Source organism: Balaenoptera musculus, chromosome 5 (genome assembly GCF_009873245.2).
Source record: "Balaenoptera musculus isolate JJ_BM4_2016_0621 chromosome 5, mBalMus1.pri.v3, whole genome shotgun sequence".
NCBI classification, from domain to species: Eukaryota; Metazoa; Chordata; class Mammalia; order Artiodactyla; family Balaenopteridae; genus Balaenoptera; species Balaenoptera musculus.
Genome location: NC_045789.1, coordinates 31,357,302 through 31,382,341, shown reverse-complemented (window position 1 = coordinate 31,382,341; position 25,040 = coordinate 31,357,302). Strand labels below are relative to the sequence as shown.

Below are 25,040 nucleotides of genomic sequence, written 5' to 3'. Positions count from 1 at the left end.
TTTCATATATAACATTATGCTTCACATTAGCTTAATTTTGACCATGAAATGGGTTGACTAGATTTTAATGAAATTTCTTATCACTCTTCTCTGGAGAATTTTCTTGAGCCATTTTGGGAAAAGAAAACTGTAAGAATCTAGGGGGATATCTTCTCTAACTTGGAAATTTAGATATTTTTGTGTGATTCTTTACCAATTGTGCTGTCAGAAGACTGTGGGCATGCACTTGATTTTAGTACATAATAAAAAATAGTAAATTACTTTTAATATGTAAAATAGCTTTGCTCATTTTTGCCGTCCTCCATCACACTTTCTTCTCTCATGCTCTTTTCCTTCCCTCCTCCCACATTTGAGAGGTATTGTAATCATTTCATACTCATGATTTTCTCCTCTTGTGGTTGCATTTGATAAAAAATGTCATCTGATTTGGATTTTCTGATATTTTGAAGAATTAACACAAATCCATTATGACTATTAATTTAAAATTTCTATTTATCAAATTATGTTCCTAAATTTTTTTTTTTTTTTTTAAAGAGAATTTTTTTTTTTTTAATTTTATTTATGGCTGTGTTGGGTCTTCGTTTCTCTGCGAGGGCTTTCTCTAGTTGCGGCAAGCGGGGGCCACTCTTCATCGCGGTGCGCGGGCCTCTCACTATCGCGGCCTCTCTTGTTGCGGAGCATAGGATCCAGACGTGCAGGCTCAGTAGTTGTGGCTCACGGGCCCAGTTGGTCCGCGGCATGTGGGATCTTCCCAGACCAGGGCTCGAACCCCTGTCCCCTGCATTGGCAGGCAGATTCTCAACCACTGCGCCACCAGGGAAGCCCCCTAAATTTTTAAAAATCGTTTTGGGTATCAATGAAATTACATTTTGAAAATTCTGTTCCTACAGAATTAGGCTTGGGTTTAATTTAAGCCTTGAGTTAACTACATGACTATGATTTTTTGACATACTGAAGAGCATTCCAACAGTTTACTCTGATCTTTTAATTTGTTTGTTTTGGTACTATTACAAGTAGTGATGTCTAATGCTGTACATTATCTTCAAACTTCACATTTTAATTTTGAAATGCATATTTATTTTCCTATGAAATATAAAATTTTGAATCTTTGTGAAAGAATGATATATTTATTTTGATATATACATATATGTAAAACTATTTTTTTTAACATATATAGTTGCAGTTAAAACCCCACATTTTAATAGTTATATTGCCTTGCAGCAGTATTATCTGAGCCTGATATTTTTATATCATATAGTTTATATGGGCCTAGGTAATTTATAATCATCATTTATTTTATTTTTATTAAATCTTTCCTTCTAGATAAAAATTTCAACTGTTGCCTTAGTTAAAGTACTTTTTGGGAAAAATAAAGAGGTACTCCATTGCAGAATTCCTTTAGCAATAAATAGGTTAAGATGTATAGTAACAATAAATTGGTCAAAACATATATATTTAAAACTATTCTCACAAAGTTTTAAAAGAAAGCACTCTTGGTGATTGCAAGATTTGGATTGTCATGTTACTTAGGCTTACCAATGTACCATAATTTAAACGGCTCACAGTACCATTTATACTAAATAATATTCAAAAGTGAAAGGTTAGGTAAATAAACAGGATAATTTTAAATTTGTATTTTTGGATCAATATATTTTTATAGAGAAAAATCTTGATCTATACTTCTCTTTTCTTTTATCATAAAAGGCCACTGGATTTTTAGTTTAGTAAGTAACTTCACAATCTTTCTTTACTGTAGAAGCCAAAAGATTCAATCAAATTCTGTCAATCATGTTGCCCCTTTATTCTGAGATGTCCTCGTGTAGGAAAGGTATTTGAGTGACACTAGGCCCATGGGCATTAGTAATAGTGCTCGTCGTAGTTCTAGTTTTATAATTATCTCCAGTCAACATGCACATTCTTTCTGAGATAAGCTGGAGTGTGATTGTTACCAAAACCTGGATGAAAGAATGAAAAGCTGGATGCAAAGAACATTGGAGCAGATATTAGGTTAAGGGAGTGAACAGACTGTGCCTACCCTGGGGAATCCCCCCACCCCCACCCTTCTGGGAAGCTAGGTACGCTTGTTCTCTAGGAAAGGGAACATTAACTAAATTTCTTAAAAAGTAATGAAAGAGAACAAACTGTAAAAAGGCAGCCAAAAAAGGCAAACATCTGTTACTGAACATGTCTCACTTGACTTCCTTTTAATGTTCTTAGGAATAAATTTATGAACTAGGAAAGGTTCAGCACTAATTAGCTTGTTTTCATCAAACAAAATGCACCAGACATGGATGTTGAATATGAATGAAAACTTCAGTAGTAATAATAAGTAGGCATAGAAAGTGCCAGGAGACATAGAAAGTGCCAGGAGACATAAACATCCTGGGTTATGGCCACAGGCTTTGGATAATGCTATGGCTGTTAATATTGCATTGACTTAGATTTGTTGTGATATGCTTTTTTAAATGATCAGAAAAAAATGTCTGAAAAGTCAAGTGTATTCATTAAACAGTAGATGGATTAGGTGCAAAATTTTCTCTTCAATTATACACATTTAGGCTAATGAGATGTGAGAATGAATTGGAATAACAAATACAGAAGTACTCAAAGGCAAAGTTTTTTAGTAAGAGCAGCAGCAGTGGTGATAGCTGTAGCTTGTCGTAGGTGTGGAGATCCATGCTTTATTCAAAACTCTTGGGACCAGCAATATTTGGGAATCAGAAAATTCCAAACTTTAGAAAGGTAAGAAGATAAGTAGATCTGTAATCAAACCTGTAATCAAAGCATGGTAATGTTTTGTAGTAAAGCATAAGAATATTCTCATTAAGTGGGAGATACAGGCTACTATATAGGTCATTTGTTGGTTGGTTCTGGTCAGGTTTTGCCACCAAAGGTTAGGTGAGTTAAATTCTCCCCTCCATATGTGTTATGAAAAATTTGTTGGTTTTCAAAGCTTTCTGGATTTCTGAGTTACAAATAAGGAATTATAGGCTTATAGTAGTAATAGTGATAGCAAAAGTAATAGTAGTGGTGGTCATAGTAGATAAAGGTGATGGGGAAGATAAGGAGATAAGGACAGACACACACACACACACACACACACACAAATATATATACACACTGTGAAAATAAATAAAGGGAACCTCATTTAAAATTGAGCCATGCAGCCTGAGGGGGAACTCTCACGTGTGTACCACTCTTTGCACTTGCATAACCAGCAGGAAGAAGGAAGGTAAGAATTGTTTTGACAAGGGAAGACATTAATCACACGGGAATTTTATCTCCTGCTTTTCAGAAAAAGAAGGAACGTCCCCCACAACCTCAGGTTCTTGCTCTTCTCCAATGAACTTTTGTTCAAAACAACCCTTCTTAATTTCCTCCTAACACCTACTCAAAGCAAGACCCCTCTCCTTTATTCTTCAGAGTTGCCTGTGATTCACCATAGCTTGTCTGTCCGAAATTGCAATTCTCTGCTATTCCCGAATAAACCCATTTTGTGGGTAAAATAACTGGCTATTTTATTTTTAAGGTTGAAAACATACACATACACACACGCATTATTAGTTCTATAAGGAAAATACCATGATCGTATATTCATTGTTCTTGATACTTGATGCAAGACATGTCCTGGAATTAATTGCAGAACGTCCATGTTTATGTGATTCCCAATAGCAGAATCAGGCAGATGTGATTATATATCTCTGATAGATGCTACTCCCTGTGATTGTTCTTCCCTGAATCCCACCTAAAGGAGCACCACTTCTTTTATTTTTTCATAGTGCATCATGAATCTCTTTACTGGTTTATTACTGTCCTTCCTCACTAAATGTAGGTTCCATAAGGCTGAGGACATTTTAGATCACCAGTGCAACCCCAGTGTCTAGAATGGTTTCTGTCATAAACTAGAGGTTTAGAAAATATTTGTTGAATAAATGAATAATAAGCTATTTGACATTTCTCCAAGTGGAACACATAAGAGACTCAAGGTTCCAAAGCAGTGAAAAACACAACCATGATAATATTATTAGGGAGAGGAAAAAGGAAAAAAAGATGATTTAAGGATGTTGCATAAATTTTGCTCTAATTTTTTTTTTTTTTTTTCTGTATTGACTGAAAGAGTTGTACGATCCTTAATTCTTTGTCCTGAAATGGACTTTTTGGCCCATTCCTCTTCTCTGGAATCCGTGGCCATTCTCATTTTGTCACGCAGTTCTCCTGTTGGGTTCTTTTTTTCTTTTTTCTAACCTCCTCCAACAGTCTCATTAGAAGATCCCTTTGAGTCTGCAGACAGGATGGGTTTCATTGGCTGTCTGGAGAGGACCAAACAAATCCATCCCAAGGGCACAAACTCAAAACTCTGAGTTGTAGGAGATCTGGTGATGAAGACTAGGTTGCAGATGGTGAGATCTAGTTGGTAGTAATCAGGAGACCACACACACTCCCATTCAGTTGTTGTGTTAGGAGAGTATCAGAGGATGACGATCCTCTCAGCCACACAAGGCTGCTTCAGGGCTCTGTCTGCGGTGATTGATTCCTAATCTGACTCCAGTTGTATCCTTGAACCAGACACATAGGACAACTTTTAAACTCAAATTATTTTAGGTCTTTGTGTTCTTCCTTCTCTGTTCTCCCTATACTGTTACTACATAATTATGACCATCCTATAAAGCCTTTAACATTTGCTTTTTACCACGTGTTAAAATAATTTTTATAAATATGCTCGTAATACCTATATTCTGAAGGAAACCCAGATGAGCCAAAAATGAGAAAATCAACCATACTTATTATAGCAACAATGCTTTATAACCTTATATTTTTCACTCAAAAATATATTCTGAGCATCTTTTCTTATTAACATATTTTCTTTAATATTAAATAACTCATTTTTGGTTATCTTGGTAATTGACAATGCTTTAATGGAATGCAGTGCATTATATTTGTAGTTAAATGTTGGTGCATATTCTAAATTTCTTTAGGATAAATTCCTTGTAGTGGAGTTGCTGGTATGCTTCCCCCTTTTGCTTTGTTTTTTATTATATATTGTTAATTTGTCCTCCAAAGAAGTGTTGGTTTTGGATTTTCACATAGATTTCCACTGCTTCTTATTCCTCAAAAACAAAAGTACCCAAAGAAAAAGCAAAGCAATAACCAACTGAAATTAGATAATTCTCTGCAGGTTTAGTTAGGCCCTTCCGACTCCATGGGTCAATAGCGTTGTTATCATCCAGGAACTTGTTAAAAATTTTGCTTTCAGGACCCACCCCAAATGTATTGAATCAGAATCTGTATTTGAATAAGATCAGTAGTGACTTATAAGCATATAAAAGTTTGAGAAACACTGTTTTAGACAATTCCCCATAATATTTTGCCTTTTAAGTGAGCTTTTGATAAGTAGTGACAGTCTATACAATGTAATATTTTTCCTGACAAATACCTGAGGTACAGATACTCTATGCTGAATTTAGTCATGTGGTGGGATAGGAATGTGGTTTATTGTGAATGTTGATGAGTGAGATTATAACCGATCAAAGATATCAGAAACACATTTTCAAATAATGAAATAGAACTACAGTGAATGTCAAAATTGGCCTGGGAAAATATGCCAGCTATTTTGATAATAGAGCTTTCACCCAAATAAAATAATCTGGACAATTTCAATAAGCTGATATATCCTCCAAGTATATCCTGAGTCTCTAGGAATTAGATCTTAGTGATTTGTAAGAACATAAAGTTTGATAAGCACTGTTTTATGTAATTCCCCATAAACATGCTCCAAACAAGGGGAAATAGTCAAGTTGTAGTTAGCAGGCTGGGGCAGCTTTTGACCACCCCCGCCATGCATCTGATTGGCTGTTCTAAATCCCATTATGATTAAGTCCTACTGACTCCCTACAAAATCATTGGAGGTTTTCTAAAAGAAATGAGTGGAAAACAAAATTGCTGAGTGCCAATCAATTAAAAATCTAATGTAAACTCTAATGCTGTCTTTGTTCACTGTATTCTGACTATTTTCATAGATTAAAAATCTTCTACCTGTATTACCAATTTCACCTTCTGGATAGAGTAGTGTATTGAGTCTGAATCCCAGTCACCTCCTACTTGTGTAATCAAGGTAAAGATATTAAACTTCTCAACTTCCTAAGGAAAAGTGAGAATTAAAGTATCTATTTTGCAGAGTCTTGGTGAAGCTTGAAGAACATGAACATAAAGCAGATAGTAGGTTCTAATTATTAGTTATAACAATTTATTAGTTCTGGGATGCAGTTCCAAATCTAGCACATAGTATATAAATCTTATGATGATAACCAAACTCACTATTTACAATGGTCTTACAGTTAAATAAATCCCAAACAAATGCACGAATGAAAAGGATTGAATTCAAAAGTTTAAAATTCTATCCAGTTTATAACCGAATTGTTTAATAATAAATTAATTACCTGGGAGGGTATGTTAAATACAAAGGGAGAAACATATTCAGAATCAAATAAGCGCCTTACATTCATTTGAGCATCAACTTCAATATCAATATGAACACAAGCACATTAAAATGTCCCCAAATTGTAAAACATGAACTCATTTCCTCATTTTGTTGTTTTAATTCTAGCTGATAAAAAAAATTAATCATATGTATTTATAGATTCATACACTTAAAATTTCAGAATAAGACAACTCATTCCTGGCAGCAGCTGTTCCATTGCTTGGCATTCTTGAATTTTGAAGTTTCCAAGAACACACACAAACCACAGGAGAGATTTGGAGCCATGTAACCTCCTAGTAAGTTTTGATATATTGAATACTTGGGAAACCCACAGATTCCCAAGATCTTTTCATTCTTTTCTTTCTTGGGGGACAGACACTCGTCTTAAACTCAAGGAATTTTTCTACCACACTACTTTTAAAATTTGTATTGTTTTGTGTATCAATTATACAAAACAGTGTATTATTCATATACGTATCTATAGCTCTATAGCTTAAAGAATAACACTAAAACAAATACCTATAAAACTTAGGGAACAGAACTCATTGTGTCTTTTCTTTCCCTTCATATCCTGAAGAAACCAGTCTCCTTAATTTTATGTTAATTGTTCCCTTTATAATTTAGCACATCTACACACATCTCTATTTAGTATTTGCTTACTTTTACTTGTTTTCCACTTTATGTGTGTGGAATTATAATGTCTTCTCTCTCTCTTTGCCCAGAAATGTATTTTTTTTAAAATAAATTTATTTATTTATTTATTTTTGGCTGAGTTGGGTCTTTGTTGCTGCACGCGGGCTTTCTCTAGTTGCAGTGAGCGGGGGCTACTCTTCGTTACGGTGCGCGGGCTTCTCATTGCTGGCTTCTCTTGTTGCGGAGCACGGGCTCTAGGCACGTGGGCTTCAGCAGCTGTGGCACGCGGGCTCTAGAGCTGCAGGCTCAGTAGTTGTGGTGCACGGGCTTAGCTGCTCCGCAGCATATGGGATCTTCCCGGACCAGGGCTCGAACCCATGTGCCCTGCATTGGCAGGCAGATTCTTAACCGCTGTGCCACCAGGGAAGTCTCAGCAATGTATTTTTGAGAGCCATCAGTCTTCATAAATGTTGATCTGTGGCCCCGTGGTTCATTCATTTTCATGGATGCACAACATCCCATTGAATGATTACACTACAATTTAATTATCCTTTCTATTGCTGAGAGATATTTGCCTTTTTAAAAAGTTATGTCCTATTATGAACAATTCTGCTACATTCTTTTACAAGTGTTAGGTGCAAGAGTTTCTCTAGGGTAAGAATTCCCAGCATCAATATGAACCTGCATCCTGTTGCATCGAGAATGGGTTATATAGATGCCAGAATATTGATCCCTTCAGCCTGGGAGGCAGGTGGACAGGGCCTGGGCAGTAGGAACTCCATAACAGATTATTAACTGCCTGAATAAGTGATTGCCTGTAGGCACAAGCAGCCTGGAGTAGACTGGCTGTGCTGGCCAGTGGGCATATGTTCAGTGTTACCAGGCAATATAGAGAACAGTTTTCCACTCCTAGAAGCAGTTTATGAGAGTCTGCATTGCTTCATATGCTTGGCAACACTTAATATGTCAAACTTTTAACCTTTTCCAATTTGGAAGATATGAAATATTTCTTTGTGATTTTAATTTGCATTTCCCTAATGACAAATCAGGCTGAGAATTTTTTTTTCACATATTTCTAGGCCACATTATTTCTTTTTTTTGAACATCATGCAGTTGTATTTTCAAAAATGTATTTAGATGCATTTATACCCCTTCTGTTCTGTGCTCTCTATTTGTTCTTTCTATTTTGCCCTTTTATTCTCTTTTGCTCCTTTGTCTTTTTTGGAAATTGATTGACATATTTTCCCCTCTTGTTCCATTTTTCCTAGTACTAGTTTTCCTTGTACTAGTTTTGTACTAGTACATTGTACAAACTAGCATTGTACTAGTTTTCCTTGTACTCGTTTGACCTTTATGTTCTTCTTTTACTTTTTATAAGTGGTTAACCTATGGATTTTAATACATGCTTTTAACTTAAAGTATATTTATCCTTTTCCTACCTCATATAGAAATCTTAGATTGCCTTAACTACCAGAGTTTAATTCTCTCTTATTATTTTCACTATTTTTAACTTCACAAATTAGAAACCATTATTTTGTTTTTTACTTCCTTGTCTGTTTAGGTTTACCTACATGCTTACCAATTTTTTTTTACCTGCCCTTATATCTAGCATCACAGGCTATAGGATGATTTTCCTTCTTGAATTACATCCTTTAGAAGTACCTTTAGTAAGGGTCAGATGGCAGAAAACTTATGTTTATATTTATTTTTTCCTCCTCAATAATACATTGTGAGAATCTTGAAGTTATCTTTCCCCTGTTTTCTGGCTGCCAGTGTTGCTTTTGAAAAATAAGATGTTTGTCCAGTTGTCTTTCCTTTGTGAGTAATCTCTCTTCTCTACTTCTAAGGACTTCTTTTCGTTGTTCTGCTGTTTTATTATGAGATGTGTAAGTGTGGTTTTCTTTTTATTCTGCTTGGTTTTTGTTTGGCTTCCTAACTATGAAAGTCAGTGTCTTTCAGCATTCTGGAAAAAAATCTCTGTCACTATCTCTTTAAATGCTTTTTTTCTTCCACTTTTTCTTTATAAGCTCTGATTAAAACTTTTTATAAAACTCTCCTTACACATATGTTGTCTTCCATTTAATTGTCACTCTTTGTCTTTTTCCCCAGTTTTTCACATTTGCCATCTCTTTGTCTCTTATTGCTATATCTGGGTCTTTTTTTCCCTCCTGATTCCTCTTTTATGTGTTTTCTTTTTGTGTGTCCATTCTTTTTTTTTTTTGCTACTCACTGAGTTTCCAATTATTTCAATTATTTTTCATTTTTAGAACAGTTGGTTATTTTTCAAATCAGCTTGGTCAGCTTTGCAAATTTTTGGTTACTTTAATAATATATTTCTCTAAACATATAGAAATGGAAGCTCACTCTTATTTTATATTCTGTATACCTTAGTTTCAGTACTGGAGTCTTTGAGTTTCTGAATGTGTAGTTTGTTGTTTCTTCTGATACTTTGATTGCTTATTTTCTTATGTTTGATGATTTTCTGACTGTGAGCTCATTTTTCATGGTATTTTATTGTGAGAATTCTTTGAATCCTGAATTTAAACTGCATTCTTCTAAAAATGATTGATATTAGCTTTTTTTTTATTTTTTTAATTTTTTTAAATAATTTTTTTTAAAATTTATTTATTATTTTTTTTTATTTTTGGCTGTGTTGGGTCTTTGTTTCTGTGCGAGGGCTTTCTCTAGTTGTGGCAAGCGGGGGCCACTCTTCATCGCGGTGCGCAGGCCTCTCACTTCATCGCGGTGCGCAGGCCTCTCACTATCGCGGCCTCTCTTGTTGCGGAGCACAGGCTCCAGACGCACAGGCTCAGTAATTGTGGCTCACGGGCCCAGCCGCTCCGCGGCATGTGGGATCCTCCCAGACCAGGGCTCGAACCCGTGTCCCCTGCACTGGCAGGCAGACTCTCAACCACTGCGCCACCAGGGAAGCCCGATATTAGCTTTTACCAGGTACTCTTTTAGTGCACTACCAACCTGGGACCACTTTATTCTTAATTTTTTGCTTTTCTTTGGCAGGGGGTGTTTAGGGAATTGCACATAGTGTGAAGTCAGGCCCCAAATCTGTATGAATGAAGTCTTGTTCTGAAAAATTCCTAGGAATGACTTTTTCTCCTCTCCACCCAGAGGCAAGGCCATGACAGACAAGTGGTCTCATGGTATCTCTTTCTCTTTCTGTTTCTACTTCTTTCTTTCTCTCCCCAGGGGAATTTTAAAATCCTGGTTTATATTCTAAGGATATTGCACTTCCAGTACCTAGGTTTTATGAGAGGTGTTCTCAGCTCTGATATTCCTTCATGCTCTGGGTTCCAGTGTTTGTCTCCCAACTGCAGGGCACGGAGCTCATTAAAACCCAGGCTCTAGGTTGTCTAAAATTTCCATGCCATCCCCAAGGCTAAGACAGGCTCCAGAACTCATACAACAGTAAATTCAACATTCTCGTTGTTTTCTACCAGAAAAGAATTCTATTACTTTCCCTTCATTTCAGCTATGCATTTAAAATATATTTGATTTTTCTTTTTAGAATGTGTGGTAGTATTATGCTGTGATTTGTTGCTATGAACATGCTCCTGGAAGCAACAGCCCTGTTAACATCTTTTACAAATAGGTTCCAACCCTCAGAGGGACTTACACTGGGATGTAAACTTCTCTATCCAGCTCCCTTTTTCTCATCAGTCTTTGTATTGCCTCCTATGTGATCCTTAAATTGCTAAATATCAAAGAGTTTTGATTTCCCTTGGAGATTAAAGAAATTTTATCTAGTGACTGGTAAAGGAAAAACCTATGTTTTGTTGGGCCACCTCCCTCAGTCTTTCCTAATTTGAAAGTTGAATGGCTTTTTGAGGCCATGGCTATTACAGAGTGACCAGCATTACCTATGGTATTCCCTCCACTTCTCTTAAGAAATGTAAAAGAAATACCACACTTGAGAACACCTTCACAATGGGGCTTCTGTGGCTCCACAAGAAGATTTTGAGAAACTATGGGTTTCCTGGGCCTATCACAACTTCCTGGGTGTGGCTCTATGGCTGGAAAATCCTTCTGTGGTTTGTATGTGTTTTTAGAAGCTCTAAAATACAACAATGTAAAGATAATGACTTGTGGAAAATTCCAAAATGATGTGTTTGGTGCCTTCTGGTTCTGCATGTGTGCAAGTTACTGACAGTTTTCTTTTTAAAACATTTCTTATACAAGAAGCAGTAGCAGTACAGGGAATGCAACTCACTGCTATTTCACAGAATGTGCTGGTGACATGCCTGACTTCTGCTGGGGAAACACAAGTTTCAAGCCTGGCAGAAAAAGCTTTTCAGTTTATTTCACATGTTTTAATGTGTAATTTTTAATTTTATATGTATATGCTATCAGTGATTTTCTCTTCACAGTTATCTAATTTTAAAGAAACCTTTCATTTACCTTGAATGGGTGTTTACATATGCTTCTGGTAGGGTCACAAAGCTGTTTAAAACTATGAAAATTTCTTGCTACTTAGAAAATCCCCTTTAACCACATTTTAGGGTAAGTATTGGAGGTGTAATGTGCCAATTATAGAGTACCTTGTTATTGCAAACATACTGCAGAATTTCACACTAATAGTAGTAATATAGAAGTATGGCTAGCATTATGATGTGAAGTGAAAGGCTTTCTTCCATATTTCATCTCTGGTTAATCAATGCAAGAATTTAATCATCAAACTATGAGAGAAATTAGCAGCATTGTCAAAAGGAAAAAATAAATTCCAGATGAGATTTGGAAAGAAGGGGGAATTGGTGGATTAGGTAGCTGCTTCTAAAAAGAAGCTTGAGATGTAATATTATGTGAAATATCAGAAGTTGGTGCCAGTTAAGTTGTGGGATTTGAGAAAATATGTGGGGGAAAGGAGTCTGAAAAAGGTTTGAAATAAATTCACATAGGTTGTTAAAAAAATTGGAAAATTTTGACATGAGTATTTAATAAGTGACTTACATCGTTATCCAAGTATTTAGAATGTGTCGCTTCAAATGCATTGTCATGGAGAGACTAGGATCTTGAAGAAGTCTAGAGAAGCAGCTGGCAGCTGTGGAAAGAAATAGCATTTTGAGAGAGAATGGAATTGAAACGTCAAGGCAGAATGGACTTGAGATTTTAATATATAAGTATGGAGAAAACTAAGACTTAGAAAAAAACCCCCAGGACCCCTTAAAGAAAAGGACTGCTATTGACTTCGCAAAAAGGTGACCAAACTCCCTGCCACCGCCAGTTTCTAATTATGGTAGGTAGGAAGAAAAAGACACAACAGAGGTAACTGGAAAAAAATCAGAGAACATTTTATTAAGAAAAATCCTCAAGAATGTTTGTCTGAGACTGTTTTGCTTAGTGGCCTTCATATTTGACACCTCTCATGGTGGAGAATATGCCAATCTCAGTTAGTCTGGCCAAGAAGGAAGCAGTTAAAAAAATTTAGTTGTCAAGTGTAAATAGCAGTATCACATAAGGACAGTGTGTTCCAAGCCAAGCACTTTGTTGTGTGCAAAAGTATGGACTACATAGGTTAAAAAATAATTTTTGTAGCCATGAGTATTTTTTCTAGCCATGAATATGTGTCATGGAACATCTTGGGAGCAATATTTAAAATATAGGTACTTCTTCATGTTTTATTATCACCTATATGTTGCACATAAGTTTTAAAAAGTACAGTATTATTTTTGAGGGTGAATGCTTTGAAAAAGAAAACATGATCAGGGAATTCTAAAAGTAACAAATAGTTGATAGATGATGCAAATTAATTCTCAAGGTTATTCTTGCATTCTAACATAACGGTAGAAGAAAAGTTAATCTTCAATCTTAAAAAATGAATGACATGAAATACAAGTTTACATATACAAGTCAGACTGCATCCGAGAGAGCACTCACTATAGGACAGAGTGAAGCTTGTATTTAAAACAATCACTCTGTGTCTTAAAACTGAGTAGTTTTGCAATACAAATACAAATTTCTTCCACATTTCATCTTTACACTTTTTATATATCCTGAGATTTTATAGAAGAGACTTCTTTGGCTTCAGTTGCCAAATAGTGGTTAAATACATATTTGCAACTTTATGTTTTTAAATAAATTTATTTATTTATTTATTTATTTATTTATTTGTTTGTTTATTTATTTATGGCTGCGTTGGGTCTTCAATGCTGTGTGCGGACTTTCTTTAATTGTCACGAAGGGGGCTGCTCTTGGTTGCAGTGCGTGGGCTTCTCATTGCGGTGGCTTCTCTTGTTGCGGAGCATGGGCTCTAGGCATGCGGGCTTGAGTAGCTGTGGCACGAGGGCTCTAGAGCAGAGGCTCTGTAGTTATGGTGCATGGGCTTAGTTGCTCTGTGGCATGTGGGATCTTCCCAGACCAGGGATTGAACCCATGTCCCCTGCATTGGTAGGCGGGCTCTTTTTTAAAAAAATTAATTAATTTATTTTATTTTTGGCTGCGTTGGGTCTTCGTTTCTGCGTGCTGGCATTCTCTAGTTGCAGTGAGCAGGGGCTACTCTTTGTTGCAGTGCAGGGGCTTCTCATTGAGGTGGTTTCTCTTGTTGCAGAGCACGGGCTGTAGGCATGAGGGCTTCAGTAGTTGTGGCTCATGGGCTCTAGAGCGCAGGCTCAGTTGTGGCGCATGGGCTTAGTTGCTCCGCAGCATGTGGATCTTCCTGGACCGGGGCTCGAACCCGTGTCCCCTGCATTGGCAGATGGATTCTTAACCACTGCACCGCAAGGGAAGCCCTGGTAGGCAGATTCTTAACCACTGTGCCACCAGGGAAGTCCCTATTTGCAACTTTAAAGCAAAAGTAAAATAAGCATTTTCGTTGTGTTATCAGGAGCACATCAATAGCCAAGGCACTTTCTGGCACCGACTTCTTATAGAGTCTGAGAGGGAAGACAACACCAATAATCCAAAATCCGTTAACCTTTTCTCATTGTCAAGATTACCTCAAATTCCTCTTATCCGAGGCCATTTTTTCAAAAGCTATTTTGGGCAAAATAATTGTCATAGCAGATTATAAAATGTATATGCAATGCCTCCAGGTATCAGTTTAACCTTTGGATCACACCGAATGACCAGAAAGGGAACGACCCAGTTATTTTGAGATCTTGGGGAATCATCTTCCTAAGTTGTTCTTTCAACTATTGACTGACATTGAAGGACTGTGTAAAAGATCCATAGTAAACTCTCAAGTGTCACTGTTGAAGAGATGCTGTTGAAACTGACCATTACACTATCCCAGGCTTCTTTTGCAGGACTCATGGAAGAAATTTTTCACAGGAAATAAGTTTACTTCTCTTACAGACATTGTGAATGTTAGAACTACTGTGTTTTCTTTGTTACTTTGTGTTTTAGTTTGCCAGGCCTGCCATAATACAATACTGTAGGCTGGGTGGCTGACACAACGGAAGTTGATTTTCTCACAGTTCTAGGGCAAAGTTGGTTTTTCCTGAGGCTTCTCTCCTTGGCTTATAGATGGCTGCTTCTTGCTGTGTCCTCACATGGCCTTTTCTCTGTGCACACATGCCCCTGGCATCTCTTCCTCTTCTTATAAGGTCAGCAGTCCTATTGGATTAGAGCCTCACCCTTATGACCTCATTTAACCTTAATTACCTCTTGAAAGGCCTTATCTCCAAATATAGTCACATTTGGGGATTAGGGCTTCAGCATATGACTTTTAGGGGAACACAGTTCTGTCCGTAACAGTTTGATAGCTGGGAATTTGAGAGGCAAATCTGTGTAACACAGTAAGCAGTATCAGAAAACACTTGACATTATTTTTCTACCCATATTTTCCCTTTAACTTGATATTCTTTTCTTTCTTTTTTCATACATACTATATTTTTTGTAAGCTACCTTAAAACTTTTTATAAGACAGAGGGCAAATAAGTAATTAAATAAATAAATTCTTATCTTTAGTAGATTTTTATGGATATTTGCTCACTGAAATGATCAGAAGGAATTGTATTCCTGGGGGCCAAAAGATGCTGGAGGAGGTTCTGTGATCATACTCCTCTGAGTATACTTACTTATTTATATAAGTGTTTGGGTTTATAATATATACTTATATCAATGTTTAGGCTTATATATTATAATGGATCAGTTGTTTATCCCTTTGATAATATAATAGAACAACAATGGAATTAAGATTTTATAGACAATGAAGTTGTTTTCCTAATTGTGTCAATTCTTCTTTCTCTTATTCTAGAAAAGTTTTATCAAAAAAGAACAACAGTCTGTCAAGCCAGAATCAAAGCCACAACCCAGGTATATCTTTTATATGATAGCAGGAAAGTTTAAATTAATATGCTTGCTTTTGGTTTTATCCTGACTTAAGTATCTGCTTTAAAGAAATGTAGGTTGCTGAAAGCTCAAGTTTTCAACGTATCTTTTTCAAAGTTCCCATTTAATTTGACTAAGGCAAGGATAAAAAATTCTTATTTTTTTGAGTGTATTAATGCTCATTCAGTAGACCAGGCTGTAGGTTTACTTTGCAGTGGCAAGTAAAAGCATTGTAAACAGTACTGTATGATGTTTCAGCAGTTTTGTTTATTAGAAACTGTGTCCTGCAATTCACTATGGTACAGCATGCCTTTCAGTGACTCTGTGAGGCATTCTTAAGTTTGCTCTGCTTCTTTGTGTAGCAAATTTTTTGTCAAACTTTTGTGAAAAAATAACTGATTTTGTGAGATAGATTGGAGAGTGAGATGGAAAGAAGGGATTATGGAAAATTAACAGTGAAGTTTCTGAAAAGGACAGGTTTCAGACCTGTGCTTTCTTTTTCACTGGTAACACATTAATTTATTAATTCACCAGATATTATTTTTGTACTGACTCGGTGCAAAGCTCTGTGTCAAGCCATATAGATGCAAATAGCAAAAGGGTAAACCTTGGAGACTGAAGTTTGTCAGAGCAACCAGTTTGCAAAACTTACCCCCTAATAAATACAGGTTTATTCAAATATATTATTCAGGCTACCTTCTCTTACTTGACATCCTTCTTAATTCCTTCTCTCAATTACTCAAAAGCTGTGGTCCATAATCCCTCATTCACAATTCCAAAATCTGGAAAGCTCCAGAAACTGAAAGTTGATGTCACCTAAGGTGGTGCCAAAACTCTTAGTGTCAAAACCTGACCTGAAGTAATAAGTGATCATGATTACTCATAGTCTCTACTTTTCCCACTTCATGTGAATATTCATACTTTGCATACATATTAACACTAATTATATTAGCTAATTAATATTAATATGTTCAATGATGGGATACTGCCCCAGACTCTACTTAAATGTTACATAATATATGGTATGCATGCTATATTAATTTCCTAGACTTTGAAACAAAGTCTGAATTCCCAAATACATCTGACTCTAAGGTTCAAGTATTATGGAATTGCACTATATGGTGAATCTTGGCCAAATATGACTGTGAAACAATGCCAAACAATTGTTTAAACCTCCAATAAATAAATATCCAGTTTAAGATTAGATGTTTTCTGAGAGTTAGTCTCATAATAAATTTAGTGGTAGCTAAATTCATTAGTAGTAGCACTCATTCTGTGCTTAGTTTGTACGAGGTACTTTCATATGACTCCCATAACAACACATGATGTATTTTATTATCACCATTTTACTGATTCAACTGATTCAACTGAGATTGAATACTTCACTGAGGGTCAATCAGCTAGTCTGTGATAGAGCTGGATTCAAACGTAGGTCCTTTAATTGCAGTCATTGCTACATACTATAAGCTAAATTATGCCAGAATGATCCCTGGCTAAAATTTCAAGTTCTGTGAGAGCAGGGGTGGTTGATTCTGTTAACATTTCTATCTATAGCTCATGGCACAATCCCAGCAATGTAGTAGATACTCAGAAAATATAACTGAACAAATGAACAATTTCCAGAGGAAAAGGAAAAACAGATTGTGTCTTGTCCTGCTCAGAAAATTTTCTTTCAGTCTTTCATAGTTTATTCATTTAACAAGAAACATTAAACACCTGCTGTATTAGATGTTAAGGACGGGGTGAACAAGAGAGACTCCTTACATTTGTGGAATTTAAAGCCTAGGCAGAGTTCTCAGTTGCTGTTCACCATGGAGGGAGACAGAAATTGGAGTTTAAGTCCTTTCAGATGACAGGACTTAGTAAACACCTCAGTCTCTCCATGGAAATCTTAGAAGGCCAACACCTACGGAGTGGAGATTATACCCCAGGACTAAGGAATTCACCTTAGTACAAGGGACGAAACAAACAGATTCACCCTAAAAAAAAGCATAAAACTAAGCCTCAACAAGTTCAAGATGATAAACCAGTAACTTAGCTACCACCTAGAATTAAAAAACAATCAACATTCTTTCAAGGACAGTAACATAATCCACAATCCCTACAATGTACAATGTTTAGTACACAACAAATAAAATGTTAGACACGTTAAGAAACAGGAAAATCTGGGTTACATCAAAGAAAAAGATATCCCAAATGTTAGAATTAGCAGACAAGAGCTCGAAAGCAGTTATTATAAATATTCAAGAACTTAAAGAAAAAGATGTTCCTAATAACAGAGAATCCCAGTGCATAAATGGAAAATATAAGGACAATAATCAAATGAAAGTTCTGGAACTGAGAAATAACGTATCTGATGTGAAAATTTCATTGAATGGTTGAACACCATATTGGAGAAGGCAGTAGAGAAGATTAGTAAACTTGTAGATCTATAGAGACTAATCTGAACAAAACGATTGATTGAGAACAAAATGAACAAAGCCTGATGGGCCTATAAATTAATAACAAGTGGCCTATCATATGTGAATTGGAGTCTCAGAAGAAGAGAACTAGAATAAGGCAGAAAAAGTAGTTGAAGAAATAGTAGCTGGGGGCTTCCCTGGTGGCGCAGTGGTTAAGAATCCGCCTGCTAGTGCAGGGGGCATGGGTTCGAGCCCTGGTCCGGGAAGATCCCACATGCCATGGAGCAGCTAAGCCTGTGCGCCACAACTACTGAGCCTGTGCTCTAGAACCCACGAGCCACAACTACTGAGCCCACAGGCCACAACTACTGAAGCCCGTGTGCCTAGAGCCCGTGCTCTGCAACGAGAAGCCACCGCAATGAGAAGCCCGTGCACTGCAATGAAGAGTAGCCCCCGTTCGTCGCAACTAGAGAAAGACCACGTGCAGCAACGAAGACCCAACGAGCCAAAAATAAATTAATAAAATAAATACATTTATTAAAAAAAGAAAGAAAGAATAGCTGGAAATTTCCAAATTTAATGAAAAACATCTTTATGCATCCAAGAAGACATCACATCTAAGCAAGATAAACACAAGAAAAAACACATAGGCATATCATAGGCAAAGAGTTGAGAATTAAAGGCAAAGAAAAACCTTTGAAATAACCAGCAGGGAAAAATACACATTGTACAAAGGGTTACAATTCTGAGAATGATGGACGTCTTCTCACTGGAAATGATGCAGACCAGAAGGCAATGAAATTATATATTTAAAGTGCTAAAAGAAAGAAGATTATCCACTGATAATTCTGTATCTAGTGAAACTATCTCACAGTATTGAGGCTGAAAAAAGAAATTTTCAGCTAAATTAAAGAAATGAGAATATACTGCCAACTAATCTGTTTTTCACAAATGTTAAAGGAAGCTCTTCATGCTGAGAGAAATGACACCTGTTGTATATTTGAATCTACAAGAAGAAATAAAGAACATTGAACATAGAAAATATATGATGAAAATATATGAAAGAGAATATTTTTTCCAATTATTTTTAAATTGAACATTTTAGACAAAATCATAACATTATTATGGTACTTATAAGTAGGTAGATGCAAAAATATATATGACAATGCTAGCAAAATAATGGACTTATACTTTTGCAAGTTTCTTTTTTCATTTTATGTGTAGTGGTATTAATTCTAAGTAGCGTGTGATAAGAAAGCAAATTGTAATTCCCAGAGCAACCACTAATACAAAAAGATAAACCTAAAAGATAATACGAAAACTAAAATGGAATATCAAAAACTATTTGGTTATCCCAAAAGAAGACAGGAGAGGGAGAACATATAATGGGTGAGTAAAAAACAAATAGTAAAATGGTAGACTTAAACCCAACTGTACCAACATTTATATTTCATATACAGAATAAACATGCAGTTAAAAGTAAGAGCTTGTCAGGATGTATAAAAAAGCAAGAGCCAACTCTATGCTGTTTATAAGAGATGAACATAAAAAGGCATTAATTGGAAGTAAAAGGTTAGAGAAAAGATACACAATGAAAAAAAGGTAGCAGAAGAGTGCTAGAGTGGCTATACATCAAAGTAGACTTCAAGGATGATTTCCAGAGATAAAGAGGACACTTCATAATTGTAGAAGAATGAATTAATCAGAATTAGATAATAATCCTAAATGTGTATGACTTAATAATAGAGCTTTAACACAAATAAAGCAGAAATTGACAGGATTAAAGAATAAAATGGACAACTGCATAATTATGACTGGAATTTTTTTACATGTCTTTTAGTAATTGATAGGAAAATTAGTAAAAAGAGTAAATGACAACATAGCAGATTTGAACATACAGTCAACTGATTTGAACTAATTAACGTTTGTAGACTACAACCAACAAATGTAGAAGATACTTTTTTTTTAAGTGCACGTGCAACATTCGTTATAGAGATAAGAACAGAAAGCAATGAAATAAAAAACAGAAACAATAAAGCAAATTAAGAAAGCCAAAAGTTGTTTTTTTGAAAAGATTAGTAGAATTTGTAAGCTCCTAACAAAACTAAGAAAAAGAGATAAAACATAAATTACCAATATTAAAAATGAAAGAAGTGGAATAACTATATATTCTATAGACATTAAAAGGAGAAAAGATTATATGAATAAGTTCATGCCTACCACATTCAACAACTGAGATGAAATGGACAAATTCTTGAAAAAAGACAACATACCAAAACTGACACAGAACAAATAGAAAATCTGAATAACCCATATCTATTAAAGAAATTGAATTTGTCATCAAAAACCTTTTCACAAAAAGACCTGCTTTAAGGAAAAAAATACTATGTATTTTTAAACTATTTGATGGTGTTAGCTTATCTTCTTGTGTAAGTCTTTTTCCTGTAAATATCCTTTACCTGGTTAGTTTGAGTGGGAAGTCTTTTTTTTTCTCATAGGTATTACTAAAGTAAAATTTAGTCCAGCCCTTTCAATAATAAGAAGTTGTACAGTCTGAAAGGTGAGTGTTTATTGTATTTATTTTCCTGGAGCCAACCAGCTACTCTGAATGCTAAGCATTTTCCTGTACCATCTGCCATCTGTTGCAGCATAAAGAGCTGTGGCAGTTTTGCAGGGACATCTAGCTAACTTTGGCAGGGCTGTCATAAACATTTTAGAGGATGATGGCTGAAGGGAAGGGAAGTTTAGAGATCACTTGATTCAATTCTTTTAATTTCCAGGTGAGAAAGTAAAAGTTTAAAAAGATTAAGTGTCTTCTTCAAGGTCACAAAAGTAAAAAGAAAAAAAAACCCCAAAATTGTTACTAGAGTCCAACACTCAATTCACAGTGTTCTTACTCAGTCATGCTGCTTTTGTGCCATTTGTATCTTAAATTTTAACAGCCTTTCTGATGATTACTTAAGAGAAGTAGACTGAAACTAATGAATTAGCAAGTACAAGAGTGGCTCTAGTGATTAAAACATATTACTAGATAGAATTCTGGAGAAAGAGAGATAAAAGAAAGTGAAACAATGTGAAAACAGAGTGAAGTAGTGAATGATATAAAACTAAATATTTCACATGCAGACACATTTCATTGAAAATATTTAAGTGAAACACTATTAAGATTTTCTTCTTCATTTGAAATCCTATACCATTTCTGTCATAGAAATTCTGTGAAACTTTAGAATCCAAATGTTGGGACCCTTTAAGCTTGTCTTAAAGAATTTTTCTTGTTAGAGAGAAATCTCCCATATATTTTCAGCTAGAGGTTTCCGTAGAGTCTGCATGAGACAGAGTATATTATAACCTTCCATCAGTCATCTGTCAATTTCAGTAAGGTACTGGCCAATTTCTAAAGTACTTTTGCATTTCAAGGGTGAAAATATGTCACACATATATCACCATTGCCAGGCTACAATAAATATAAGAGAGTTTGGTTTTTTCCCCCTCTTCTTAGTTATAGAAAAAAAAAAATGATGGAATTCATTTACACATAGCCACAAGCTTTGAGAGAACTCTCTACAGCTGGCAAATAGAACTGGTTTACGCACCCACTCAGCAGTGTTTTTTTTTTTTTAAGATGAAGACAGTTTTTTGGTTTTTTTTTTAAACTTTGGGTTTATTTATTTATTTATTTATGGCTGGTGTTGAGTCTTCGTTTCTGTGCGAGGGCCTTCTCTAGTTGCGGCAAGTGGGGGCCACTCCTCATCGCGGTGCGCGGGCCTCTCACTATCGCGGCCTCTCCCGCTGCGGCGCACAGGCTCCAGACGCGCGGACTCAGTAATTGTGGCTCACGGGCCCAGTTGCTCCGCGGCATGTGGGATCCTCCCAGAGCAGGGCCCGAACCCGTGTCCCCTGCAGTGGCAGGCAGACTCTCAACCACTGCGCCACCAGGGAAGCCCTCAGCAGTGTTTTTTAAGGAGGCAGTCACTTGGCTGTTAAAAGGTTGGGATGGGAAGTTGAGCAAACTAAAAATGCTGTTGCTGCACTTGATTTGGAATTACTGCAAATTTGGGCACCCACTCCGGTTCTTGAGAGGTAAGGGAACCTGTTACCTTATATGGATAAAGAGTGGTAGATAAGGCAGAGTTATAATTATTTTTGTCCTAATCTTCAGAGATCATGAACCTAAAATGCATATTTTCACATTTCTATTTTTTTGTCCATCTTCTTGTGTTTTCAACTGCAAAGATCTCAAAATTTAGAAGGAGAGAAATAAATATAACAGTAGTGCTTAGGTCCATTTGCTGTATACAGTTATGTATACAGATGTATATAAGACTTTTCATTAGCAGCATTATTAAACAAAGAACTATAATGCTCAAATCCAGCACATTTAGGATAAATTTACCAGGTTCCAGATTCCACACAGTGGCTACTTGATTTTATTTTGGGGTTCTTAAATATATATTTGTGTTATTTTTATGAGGGATAGGATCTTATTGTCTTGATTTTCAATTCTGCTAAAAATATTCATTTCATACACACCCTTGCCCAACATTTAGAGAATATAATTTTCATAAATGAACAATATAAAGCAAAATTATTTGATTTCGGAATGCAAGTTTCTATTTCCTCAATATTTCAATTTAAACGGTAAATTTTGAAATTTTAGAACTCCGTAAATGTCAGAAGATGGTTAGAAATCCTTAAGGTTAAAGTATGGTTGAGAAAGCCTAAAACGTTTTTTAAGGGAAAAGAAAGGTTATGATGAGCTTTTCAAAGTAAGCCAAGCAATTTCAGTTCAAATAGAATTGCCAAAGGAACGTTTTTACGAGTTTTGTTTTTCAAAGTAAAATACTTTATGTAAGATTTCCAAACCAGGAAGAATTAAAACCCAATAGATGTAATTCTTAATTTGTAATTTTTAAAAAGTAATATGTACACAGTTTATAGTATATATGTTCATGTTTTTATACTGATAAAGGTAAAAAGTGAATGATATTTTGCAATGAAGTGGGATCTTGTCTTTTCCTAGCATCATCTTTTTTTAATCTTTCCATTAACTTCTTCATGCTTAACACCTTTTCTCTTATTTTGTGTGGTATCATTAATATAAAAATATCAAAAGCAGTTTATATTATTAACTAAAAGGAAATAATACATTAGCACACAGAGTTCATTCTCAATATCTAAGCGAAAATTGTGAACCAGGATTGTAATCTACTGTACTATTACCATGACATTGTACTTTTATTTTCTGTGACAAGGATTTCTTCATATATCTTCCTTGAGGTCCAGTTGAATTTGTTTGGCACCTCTAACTATATTGCAAATAGTATCTCCTTCTTTGTTCAGATAAACTATTGTATTTCATGAATAAAACACATATTCTCTTTTGATGTCTTTCAGCAGTGAGCTGTTAATTCTTTGCAGATTCATCTGACTTTAGTGATAAATTTTCCTTTCGTTGAATTTCTAAAGTACATAATTGTTTTTTAAAATGACTGACTGATTTCCAAGTACAGAATAGAAAAATTGATGGGTCTTTAACTCATAGAGGAAACATATTCTATCGTTAATTCATAATGTTAAAGTTGTAAGAAGTTCAAAAGGTGGTCATCAGCCCTTCACCTTTTTACTATTTAGTTTGTTTCAATTCTGGATGATAAAAACATTGTTTAAATATACCATCTATGAAGTGTACCATTTTAGAACCCTTAAGTTCCTCTTTTTTTTTTCATTCTTTGGGATTCCAAGCATCCAGATAGTTCATGTAAATATGTAGATGAGGAATAATTATATATTTTCCCTTCCTATTTTGTAGCATGCTAGAACTAAAAGGGTAGTAGTAACCGGATATGATTCACAAATATGTTACTGAAAGGCAAAACTGTGCTAAGAATTCTAAATTTTCTCTTTTTTGATATAATAGAATATAGTACATTTACTGGCATATCTAAGTATGAAATTCACATTTCAGAGTCTGGAGATTTAGCTAGGTACTTTAATGTTTCCTTTATATCTCTAAAATTACTGCATTTGTCCATCATCATTTTTTCTGAAATGGGCCAAATCCTCTTATTTTATCTCAAAACAATTTTACAGTTTACCACCTAATAAGCTTCCTTTGGTCTCTTCTAAAATTTGTTAATTACTAATGTAATATTAGCTTGTTTATGGTATCTTCTGTGAACAGATTTTTTTTTCTGGGTCAGTACCCAGCCTAGGCATTTTTTGAAAATAAATTTATAATGGATAATATTTCTCCAGTGATACTTCCTCTAGTTGTATTTTGTCTTTGAGGAATTATAGAATCTCAGAGTTCAAGGAACCTTAGAGATTTTCTAGTGAAAACCTCTATCCAAAGGGTGAATCTCCTCTATAACATGGTACCTACATCACCTCTACTTGAAAACTCCAGGGATTAGTAATTACTCTGTTCAAGTGGAATCCATTTCATTCTAATTAGTGCCCTGACTTTGACAGTTCTCTCTGTGAGGCTCAGCACCTATCCCCCTTGAGCTGGTACCCACTGGTCCTGATTCTGTCTTCTTGAAGCCACTCTAGTTACCAATTCTTTCTTTAGATTCTCTCTTTCTATACACACACACACACACACACATGTCTTTATTAGATTTATATATTTATTAGGATGCTAATTCAAATTAGCTTAAGCAAAATGGCAATTAAATCTGTTTGCTCATATAAGTAGAGATTCCAAGAGTGTAGAGTATGTCGGACATCTGTTCTTTTTATCTGTTTAACATCTTAGGCTCAACTGATTCAACAGGTTCAAGTAATGTCTTCAGGATGTGCTCTCCTTTCATTCATTTTAAATCTCTGCTTGCCCGTGTTTGGCCTTAAAACCTCTTACTACAGACTTTTTCTCCATGTGGTAAGCAAAATGGTTGGCTTCCAGCTGTTTGTAATTGACTTACTTCCTGCTCTTACCAGAAAGAAAGGTCTCTTATTAGACACACACACACACACAGAAATATTCTGGATGACCTTCCAGCTTGGATGACATGGCTAGCCCTAGACAAATCCTAGTCATATGAGTGGAGAAGGAGAAGTGCAATTCCACAAGGGAAAGGAGGTGAAAACAGAGGAAAGGAACAGGTGCCCACCATACTCAAAAGTATTCCTCTTGAAGTGTGATGCTTAGGAAAGAACACAGTATTTCGGATGTAATTTTATGAATACAGTGTAGAGTGGAACCAAACTGTAGATATTCTAGATCAATTCATGAAGCCCATCAT

The 25,040-nt window shown here is 35.5% G+C and overlaps 1 protein-coding gene across 1 annotated transcript in view; it reads left to right on the top strand.

Annotated features, from left to right (window-relative positions):
• IQCM (IQ motif containing M) overlaps positions 1-25,040 on the top strand; it is a 371,389-nt gene that overhangs the window by 114,366 nt on the left and 231,983 nt on the right. The window contains exons 9-10 of the mRNA XM_036853473.1: positions 8,797-8,805; positions 15,321-15,379. Of these exons, the coding sequence (XP_036709368.1) occupies positions 8,797-8,805; positions 15,321-15,379 (68 nt within the window). The remainder of the gene's footprint in view (positions 1-8,796; positions 8,806-15,320; positions 15,380-25,040) is intronic.